This window comes from Leptonotus elevatus, chromosome 10 (assembly GCF_054856555.1).
Source record: "Leptonotus elevatus isolate MCC_2025b chromosome 10, RoL_Lele_1.0, whole genome shotgun sequence".
Lineage (NCBI taxonomy): Eukaryota > Metazoa > Chordata > Actinopteri > Syngnathiformes > Syngnathidae > Leptonotus > Leptonotus elevatus.
Window position 1 is genome coordinate 10,867,622 of NC_141248.1, and position 10,880 is coordinate 10,878,501.

The 10,880-nt window shown below is 37.9% G+C and overlaps 2 protein-coding genes across 3 annotated transcripts; one reads left to right on the forward strand and one right to left on the reverse strand.

The window, feature by feature from the left end:
• Window positions 1-395: 395 nt before the first annotated feature.
• Window positions 396-5,447, forward strand: b3galt6 (UDP-Gal:betaGal beta 1,3-galactosyltransferase polypeptide 6). 2 transcript variants are annotated; one of them, XM_086087254.1, is made up of 2 exons: window positions 396-795; window positions 1,277-5,447. In XM_086087254.1, exon 2 carries the CDS (start codon window positions 1,305-1,307, stop codon window positions 2,322-2,324), a length of 1,020 nt encoding a protein of 339 aa, XP_085943380.1. In that variant the 5' UTR covers window positions 396-795; window positions 1,277-1,304; the 3' UTR covers window positions 2,325-5,447. The 2 variants fall into 2 exon arrangements, with proteins under 2 accessions (XP_085943380.1, XP_085943381.1); XM_086087255.1 differs by having other exon boundaries at window positions 1,295-5,447.
• LOC147167018 (axonemal dynein light intermediate polypeptide 1-like) lies at window positions 3,931-10,862 on the reverse strand. The gene is made up of 6 exons (XM_086087256.1): window positions 10,614-10,862; window positions 9,880-10,019; window positions 9,643-9,812; window positions 8,909-9,087; window positions 7,343-7,507; window positions 3,931-7,270 (listed from the first exon to the last, which is right to left on the reverse strand). The coding sequence occupies exons 1-6, from the start codon at window positions 10,692-10,694 to the stop codon at window positions 7,235-7,237; spliced, it is 771 nt and encodes a 256-aa protein (XP_085943382.1). The 5' UTR covers window positions 10,695-10,862; the 3' UTR covers window positions 3,931-7,234.
• Between the last annotated feature and the right edge of the window lie 18 nt (window positions 10,863-10,880).

Sequence of the window (10,880 nt, forward strand, 5' to 3'; positions counted from 1 at the left end):
CTTCCTTAACACTATGATTTATTTTTGGGACACGTAGTGAGAGAGTAGTAGGGTGATTACTTAGCAATTTGTATTCATAGTGTGATTTTATAGTGGCCAAATATATATATAATCAAAGAGTATATAATTGAAAAAAAAAACTATTGTTCAGTTAAAATCATATACTGTATCTATTTTATTTTTATTTTTTTGCGTAAATCACCGCTGAGTCTAAAAGAAAGAAAAAAATGAGGAAGCTTCACAGAGCTCCACTTTTCCATATGGCCACATCCAATACGGCGGCGGCGTTGACCTACGGCTATGGTAAAGATGCAGAGCTCACCGTGTATTATAAATCACGGATCTATCATGTTGAGTCTGCCTCCTGTCGTTTGCAGTTTTTTTTTTTTTTTTTTTTTTTACGGGAACGTGTCCTTGTCATAATACGCAAACCTAAGTGATACAAATTAGAGCATGATTATAAAAATACGTCATAATGTATTTGTGTTTTATTTCTCCCCCTTTCTCGGGGGCTACGTTTCCGGTTTCCAATCCATCACCGCCTCCCTCATTTCGTGGGTTAAAATGAAAACGTCCACGTCTGGCTCTGTACGAGTTTAAGACATTGCAATACTTTGCGTGTTTCGTTTAGTATAGCCTTCGTCTAATTTATGCACCATGTGTGATTTTGCTTTTTTGGGAGAGAGTTGCCAGAGTGCGCCGGGCTTCTGGACTCGGTAGCCAACGTCAACGTTAGCAAAGCTGCACGGCCTGCTGTGGCGCGACTATTCACGAAAGGGCCACTTTACTGCTCAGGTATTTAAAATAACCCAACATACTTAGCATAATGAAACCGATGCATAGCTAGCGCCGTAGCTTGAAATTACAAGAGCGGAAATTCGAGAAATACTGTACAATACACAGACGTAGCTTCCTCGTTAAAAAGCTGAGTGGCTAATTACTCATGTAAATGTAACATAATTGTTGCCCAGCCACCTAAACCACAATCCCAGCACGTTTGTATTTTACAATTCCGATAGAGTAACTGCATGTGAAATTGAATGTCTGACTGTATTTTATTATAATGCAATGGAGTCCATTTCATATTAAGGTGTTTAGTGGCTGCAGAGATGAAATTTGTACCAAGTATTTTAAAATAACTAATACAAGATGATTATGATGCAAACATGTTGTGTCAAATATAATGTAGTGTAATTAGTCAGCTATAAATTGCATTTTTTACAGATGCAAGATGTTTCGATTTCAAGCACACAAATGATAATTTTTTTTATTTTAGTTTTTTTCTGTACAACAGGCTCAGCACCATGAATTTGGTTCGTCTAGTGTGCCGCCACAAGACTGCGCTGTTCCTGTGCACCGTGTGCACTTTTGCTGTGGTGCTTGTCTTCTTGGCCAAATGTACCTCAGAAACCCTGAAGCAGGGTCACGCTGATCCACCGGGCTTAGCCCCCCACGCCAGTGCTTTGCACCCCCGTCCAGAGCAGCATGACCGATCCACCCTTTCCAAAGACGTGTCAGCATTCCTCGTAGTCCTCATCACAACAGGGCCCAAGTACACCGAGCGCAGGAGTATCATCCGGAGCACGTGGCTGTCCAAGCGGGACTCGGACGTTCTGGCCATGTTTGTTGTAGGAACTCTGGGCCTTTCCAACGAAGACCTTCAGAACATCAACGTAGAACAAGGGCGGCACAAGGATCTGCTTCTACTGCCTGACTTGAAAGATTCTTATGAGAACTTAACCATGAAGCTGCTGCACATGTACTCCTGGCTGGACCACAATGTGGACTTCAAGTTTGTCTTCAAAGCAGATGATGACACATTCGCTCGCTTGGACCTTCTGAAAGAGGAGCTGCGAGGGAAAGAGGCCACTCGCTTGTACTGGGGCTTCTTCTCAGGCCGAGGGCGAGTCAAGACGGCCGGGAAGTGGCGGGAAAGCTCTTGGGAGCTGTGCGACTACTACCTGCCGTACGCACTGGGCGGCGGCTACATCCTGTCATCCGACCTGGTACGATATGTGCATCTTAACGCAGGCTACTTAAAAATATGGCAGAGTGAGGACGTGTCTTTGGGTGCGTGGCTGGCACCGGTGGATGTTCGTCGGACGCACGACCCGCGTTTTGACACGGAATATAAATCCCGCGGTTGCAACAATAAATACTTGGTGACGCATAAGCAAAGTCTGGAGGACATGCTGGAGAAGCACCAGATGCTGCAGCGTGACGGCAGGCTCTGTAAGGAGGAAGTCAGGCTGCGGCTGTCATACGTGTACGACTGGGGTGTGCCCCCCTCGCAGTGCTGCCAAAGGAAGGAGGGCATTCCTTAAATTGACGTCCATAGTCCCTATTTAAGTCTTTCCCCGTTGCGTTTACACTTCAAGCCCCATTGTACCTTTGTGTTCTCACATAAATCACCAAATTATTAGATTTGATTTGAGTGGATAAAATGGAGAATATTTGCGGAAATGAACGAACGTTTTGTGAGATGCCGCGATCAAAGCACACCGTGTTTTATATTGTTATGCTATACTTTTTTTCCCCTTACAAATTACATTTCCCTAAATCCCTTAAAGTAGACCCTGGTCAGTCTGACCACCGTATTTCCTCACAGAGTGGCCCAGCTGCAACATGTTAATCCTTGTCCATTTAAAGAATCACCCCAAAGTGACGCCTCCTCTGCTCCCTGGAAATATTAAGATGCTTATTAGATTTTAGAAAAGGCTTTATTCTAGGGGTGGGAATCTTTTGAATGTCTCGCGATTCGATTCTGATTTCAGAATCGATTTTCGATTTACTCACTCACTGCCATTGACAGCTTTAGACGTCAAAAATTAATTTGAACTATTTTTATTAGTTTAACTTTTTTTTTTCATTTTTGTTAACAAGAGTATGAAAACCTAGATTTTTTGGGGTACATTTAGAAAAGATATACAATTTGTGATTAATTGTCAGTTAACTAGTGAAGTCATGTGATTAATTACGATTACAAATTTTCATCGCCTGATGCCCCTAATTTAAAATAATATTTTCTTTAAAAAAATAAATAAGTAAAAAAAAAAAATTAAGAAAAAAAAAATTTGGGGCGATTATAATTTTTAAACGTAATTAATTCTAGTTAACTCGCGATTTAATAAAAACTTTTTTATGTTTGTTTTAGAGAAAAATATATAAAAAATTAGGGCCGTTTACAATGTTTAAACGTAATTATTCGCATGTCTTCACTAGTTAACTCACGATTAATCACAAATTGTGTATCTGTTCTAATACAAAAAAAAACTCGGTTTGCATACTTTTGTTAACAAAAGTGGGAACAAATGTAAAACTAATAGAAATAGTTCAAATGAATTTTTGACGTCTATAGCCGTCAATGGCAGTTAATGAGTTAAGAACGATTTTTTAAATTCAAAATAATTTAATTGACAATGATTTTTGCTTCAATCTATAGATGTGCAAGGAATTGTAATGATCTACTCCAGTCTGACTCACTAATGCTAAATAGCGTGCTACTCGTGGCACTTTTATCACTCAAAAGAACGGCTCCACACCAAAAAAAAAAAACTTTTATTGGAATAACTTGATTGGGACTTTTTCTTTCTACTCTCTAATGTGGTTACAACTTAACAGTGTCTTAGACCGCGTGGAACCACACTGTCCTCAGTGGCCAAACTGGGTACAACATGAACAGCGCTCCAAATAAAGGCACACACAGACAAAGGCAAGACAGTATAAAATAATTAAAATAAAATCGATATCGGGACATTTAAAATAGATTCTGATTCTTATGAGAATTGATTTTTTGGCCACACCCCTACTTTATTCTATGTTGGACAAACACAATTGAGAATTATCTAGAAGAATAGCAGAGCTTTATTAAGTGACATAGACTGTTACATGACATTTTAATTAGATACTATTTGGAGGAACATTCATTTGTGATGCTTTATATTCTAGTAATACATTTTTAAATGCCTTACCACTAATACACTATTAAGTTTTAAAAAATCATGCTGTATGCCAGTATAATATGAGGAAATATGGTTGTGCTGAGCCATGTGAGCATTTATTCGACGGCCTTAATATCCAATGTAAAGAAAGGACATGTACTAGTATGCTTTTTCTCCCACTCATTAATAGGCCAACTTCGGCAAACATATTACTCGTGATGATAAATTGAGCTGTTCACAATGGGTACTCCTGCAAGCCTCTGGCCAATAGTTTTCAGACTGGAATCGGGTTAGAATTTCCCGCGCCCTGTCTGCGGATGTGACGTCATGTGCGTGGTGTGTATGTGAAGAACGGTATGTGCAGTTTCATTTTTTGTCAGCAGGTGGTAGAAGCGATTCGAAATGGAATATTCTACGTTCAGTAGCTTTAAAGTGTAATAATCAGGTCTTTCATATATGTAAGAAATTACTTTTAAATTCATGTGAACAGTAAATTTCAAGAAACAGTAAGATACAAAAATGTTTTTAATTTCATATGAATTTATGGGGAATAGATAATAAAGTAATCAATACCCGGCTCAAAAAGTAAAATCGATTTTATATATATATATATATATTTTTTTTTTTTTTGCTCAGCCCTAATATTCACATTAATGAGCGCGATTTGACGCATATCCAGCTTCCAGCAGCCCGAGCAATGCTAAGCTAGCAATAGCACTGTAAACAAACTGACCTTTGCCATGGGTTCTTACGTTGGTGGCATGACTTAATTGTGATGCATGTTACTATAACTCTAAATGTTATTCGTCTTATTTTCTACGAATGTGCAATCGATTCGAAATCGAAACGAGGCAAGTTTTGGTTGCTTTTTTAGCTTTGTTCCTGTTTGCTGGTTTTATTATCCCGCTGTTGGCAAATACCTTTATTTTGTCCCGTTGAACCTCCTAACATTTGAGGATCATTTATTCTGGAGACTGCCATCGTGTTGTAAAATAATTTTGTATATGTGTATTTATTGTTAATTTATTATGCAGTGTAAGCACACTGGTTGTTATGCCGGCATACGGGGAGGCACAGTGAATTTGTATTTCTAAAGGTACACAAGGTTTCCTGCAAGTGGAGTTGCACAGAGTGTGAAAGGGAAAATGGTTGAATGTGTTTTGTTCAGCAGGCCTTCCTGTTGCTTCATAAGTCACATGTACAGTGTGATGATAACGGGCAGATTAAGTCCACATGTTTCTAATAGTACTGTGGAACAGTGTGTCCAACTGCTTGGAAATTCTCAGTTGCGCCAGCAGGTTATGTTTTGTTGCTGATTTTTCATCGACAGTATTCTGCTTTCCAAGTTCACCTCACCCTGTGATCGCGTCACATGTTTCAAAACATCTAACTACTGTTACTATAGTGTGGATGATGTGACATTGTTATTACTATTTTTTTTTTTTTTTATTGTACAATGTCATCCTCCCTGGATGTTATTAAAGTATTCGTCGTCTGTGTGGTTTATACATTTTCCAGCATCAATTACTTGCTCAACTGGTTGTATTCATTAAAAAATATATATATATATTATTTATACAATATGAGTAACATTGAGGACAGTGAAGGTCACTTTACAGATACAGCAATAATGATAAAAGTCCGTTTTTATTGGATATTGCTAGGTTGATAACATCCCGAATTAAATGCATTTCAGCAATATATATATAATGCTGTGTGAAGTACAATGTCAGAGTGCCTTAACTGGTCAAACAAAAAGCCAACCGCACACTGCAGAGGAGAACATGAGTCCGAGGAAAAGGTGCAAATGGGAATCATTCAGATGAGGTAAACATTTAAATTGTAAAGTTAAAAAAAAGGATTAGTTTCTTGTAAAAGCAGTTTTGAATCTGCACTCTTAGAAGTATAGTATTCTGGATTTGCTTATTTTTAAAGATCCCATGTCCCTTTTTTTTTATTATCCTTACCTCATTCACTGCCATTGACGGCTACAGACGTCAAAAATTCATTTGAACTATTTATATTAGTTTAACTCTTTTTTTTCTTCCACTTTTGTTAACAAGAGTATGAAAACCTAGAAGAAAATTATTGTACATTTAGAACAGATATAAAATGTGTGATTTATCGTGAGTTAACTATTGAAGTCATGTGATTAATTACAATTACAAATTTTAATCGCCTGACGCCCCTAATTTTTAATCATCTTTTCTTTAAAAAAATTTTTTTTTTTTAATGTCTAGGTTTTCATACTCTTGTTAACAAAAGTGGGAAAAAAAAGTTGAATATAAATAGTTAAAATATATTTTTTACGTTTATAGCCGTCAATGGCAGTGAATGAATTAATGTCCTTTAATTGTGTTTGCAATATATTTTGTGTTAGAAATGTCCACAAAGCCATTTTCAAGCAGTTGGTCTTAAATGCCTGCCAATGACAGCAAGAGTTGTAAATAAGCTTTGCTGTGACTTTAGGTCGATGCTTTCCTTAATTTGATATGTAAACCAGCCATAAATTAGTTCCCTTTTTATTGTGTTGGCTCTGTTGAAATTGAGCGGGCCACCTGTGGAATTGTGGCCAGCCACAGTGCACGCTGATGCGGCCACGAAAGGGCTACAGCCCGGGGTTGCCCCTGTAGGAAAATATTTCCCCCTTTTTTTTCTCCATTCTACGTCCAAAGTGACGCCGCGTGACCTCATGGCCATTTGAGCCTTCTGAGGCGCTTAAAACCTGTAAATGTATTTGTAGCATGTGTGAAAGCGGGTTGTCCAAGCCATCCTCCATGAAATGTGCCCTAAAACTGCACAGTTCTGGTTCAGATGCAGATGTGGGCCATCAGCTATTTTTTGTTTTAGTTGAAGTGGACGTGTATCAAATCTACGTCATGATGACCAAATAATCAAATCTGCTTATTTTTGCAGGCCTTTGCCGTTCAAAGGTTATTGTATGTGACACAGTCTCATTATGATCTATTTTATGCAACAACAGAAAAAGATTGGAGAAAAAAATTATTTTGAAGATATATAACCTTGAAAATGTAGCCATGTTGTCTCTATACAGATGTATGACTAATGCTAATAATGCAAATCTCATACTGCAGCATCTTAAGAAGTACTTGTAAAGGTTGAAAGCTGTGTTAAACTCAGTCATACAGCGGTTGTCTTATGTTGACAATTAACTTTCACCTTTTCAACTTCAGAGCTAACTTCACTAGTCTAGTAATGTAACATTCTCAAAACAGATGTAAAAAACATAGTGATGTTTAGCACTGGGTCAGCTCATTATTATTATTAAAAAATTACTTCTTTGCCGTGAGGAGCCCCTCCAGTTGGATCTAAAGAGAAGGACATGTAAGAATGAGAAAACGAGGCAGTTAAGTCAACTTTGCTATATTGTGATGTGTGACCTTGAGCTGCTGGTTGTTTTTCCTCAGGGTCTGAATCTCCTCTGTGCAATTTTTTTCCTGCGCTTCCTGTTTTTCAGCTGCTATTCTTTTCGCATCCGCAGATTTCTTTTTTTGGTGATCCAGTGTATGCATCAGTTCCTCTGTTAAATTCTCCAAATCGAAAATCTGTACATGTAAAAAGAGACCAAGCAGATAAATAGAGGCTTCGTTTGGTTCATTTGGTGGTTAATGGAACACTCTTTATAAAATGAGAAAGCAGGATTGAGACGGATTTCTTCTAGAACAACGCTGTTTACTCGTCAATCACCACTGTATAGCCGATAGCCCATACACGCCCGTGCAAGCCGTTGAAGTCACAGGGCGGCCATCTTGCTCCTCCCATCTCGCGAGCAGACTACTGTATAAAGTTACGGTATACGTACAAATTAGACATAAACAGCTCGTAGGTAGTTAGTATAGGGCCGGGGGCGGGGGGTTTGTGGCGGTGTGGTCACTATTTTTTTAACAAGTAAAAATAAATAAATAATAATAATTAACACGTGGACGGTATGTGCTGCTTTGAATACCCCCTTTTTCTTTTATCGCTCATTTCGTTAGACCCCCAATATTAGATTTGGCTGAGGCATATTTTGTTGAATTACATTTCTAATTCTTGAATAAAAAATATAAAAGTTTCCTCCTGTAAACATTATTAAGCATATAATTTATACATGTATGTAAGGCAAGTTGTAAAATGTCTGAAGTCCTCTTGTTTATGTTAAACAAATTTGAAATATCATAAATCATGCTGTTTCTACTAAGTACTGTCTCAAATGTTCTCCAATTTCGATACTGTAAATGTATAGATTGTATGCCGAGAAAACGTTTCTTGGGAGGAGCAATATGGCGGCCTCGCGGCTTCAAAAGTCTTGGCCTATCGGCTATCTAATCCCCACACGCAGTTACAGCGACAACACTTCCTTTTTTTTTTTTCTTTTTTTTTTAGAGCTCAGTATTGTTCATTCGGAAATGTCATCATCATTGCTCTATTTTTTTTTTACAACAACACTTCCTGACAATTTATCAGCTGACCAACACTAACCAATCCAAGCTAGCAAACTTTAGGTAAATGCAAGTGAATGAGAACAGCAGATTAAAAAAAAAATACAAACATTTATAAATGTATAAATAATAATTCTGGGAACATAAATGTACAAGTAAATATATATATATATATATATATATATATATATATATATATATATATATATATATATATTAACAAATTAACTTTAACCATACTAATTTCTAAAACTTACATTAGGTTAAAATACAACAAACGTTTGGGATATTGGCCTTTTCACGATGAACCAAAATAGCACTATAACCTTTACAGGTAAACTTAGTTTGACTTTCCCCAAACCTGCGAATGCACATGTCCAACTGTCCAATGTTTCAGTATTTAAACAGCCAAATTCTCAACAGGTGTTTGACCCAGGCAATAAATTGTATTTTAGGTTGATCCTGAAATTCACCCGAAAACTGAAGAAGCTCAACTTTCTATGTTTTGTAGTTCTCCAGACTTACTCTGTCCTTCAGGGCCACCTTGTCCTGTTCATCATGCAGGGCTTTCCTCATGCCGAACACCATACTGCTCTCATAGAAGTTCTGATAGGCAGCAATGGTCATTTGGATCTCGTCTCTTACCCGGAGCAACAAGAGACCCCTCTCGGCACAAATGAGGACCACCTGTCTGATCAGTTCATCTGACAAAAGTAGATGTATAAATGCACAGTAAATTCTGTAGAGTAGATTTTTGCTCTAAACTCTAAATTTTACTCTTGGAAGAAAGTAAAATTAAAACATAAAACAAAGTCACTCAAGGGTTGAGGAAAAACCCCACAGCCAATCTACTCCCTGAGCCATGCAGCTCCTAACGTGTGTTAGTATATTGCTCGTGTCAGCTGGAATCTTCGTAACTACAAGTCCAAAAATGTTTTTGGTCTCCTTTAGGATATAATAAAACAGTAGGAGTGGCCTAGCTCAGGTGGTAGAGTAGCAGTCTTCCAAGCTAAAGGTTGTGAGGTTGTTCCTTAACCCTTGTGTAACTAAAAAAAATTTTTGTCAAAATCTCTCCTCGCAAAGTTCACTTAGAATTTCTGAGTGAAAAATCTTTAATAGGGTTTTCATGGGATCGGAAAATTCTCTGGTACACACTACAAATACTACTCTGTTTAGAGTGGGATCAAATTGACTCTGTATAGAGTATATTTTACTCTACAGATATTACTGTGTGGTACACAACTAGCTGGAGTCCTTACCGAAGCACTCAGTGTATAACTGCCTTCTCAGAGGGCAGATTCCAGTATCCATGGCACGTGTTTGCAGGAGCTTCTTGTCCAATTCTTCCTCCAGATTCACCACATCTACTCGAGTGGATGCTTCGCTGCACACTCTCTGCACCCACTCTTTGTTTGCTTCCTCCCATTTCCTGGCAGGGGGGAAAGGACAATAAATAATGCTGTTGGGTGACACTGACTGAAGAGCAATTTGGATACCTGGGTGGAAACATGAGATTGAGAAGGTTTTCATTTTTCTGCTTGATCTCTTCAAGCGTGGCTGTTATGGATTTACGAGGACGGAGCAAAGACTCCGCGGGTTGCTGAGGTTTTGACTTGATGACTTTTGCAGGACGTCCCTGAAGCAAGAAGTTTTGTTTTCTTTAATTCACAATCAAATTGGAGCCAGCTCCTGTACAAACATGCAACAGGTTTTTGTGTCTAGATCATGAACTAGTTCTGAGACAGGAAAAGAGGTGGTAACCATTTACAGCTGGAGCTAAGGCTAGAATACCTGAGACACGCAGGCTTTACACAATGCTTTGTATATTATGAATGTGCTCCAGTAACAGTGATCTTGACACCTGAACTTTCAGAAATTTGGGCTAGGTACAGTATATTGCAATCAACTTTTTGGTACTAAAAAGGAGCATGAAAAGTTGTGCTATAAATGCAGCTGTAAAATATGATAAAATATTAGGTTTTTTTATGACTTGTGCAGACAAACCTTTGAGCTCAAGAACCACATTTGATTTTTAAAACGCAGAGATGGCCGATATAACTGCATAAGTGCATGTTGAGTGTCAAATAGGTAGAATATTGAGTTACTTAGTTTTAGAACGACTCAATTTCCTGCACCTTAGCCTGTGAAATTTGAATTTTGTGGATCTATTTCTATAACAATCTATCTTTACAAAGTTAATAACACTTTTTTGAAACCAGGTCCTACTCACCTTTGCTGAGTTTTTATCTGCACTTTTGGGAATTAAAACTGGACGATCATATTTGAGGAGCGATTCAGAGGGTGCATTCATTGTGAGCTGTAATTTGTTTTTAATTAAACATTTTCAGACGAAATTTCCAAAGATTCAGTCCCATCGCTCAATTTTTGGGTTGCTTTTAACAAGATAAATCAATTATGAGCGTCGCCCGGGCCACTTTTAAAGCATTGCATTACATTATTGAATTACAAGGTTTGTTTACTATATGTAATCTTGGCA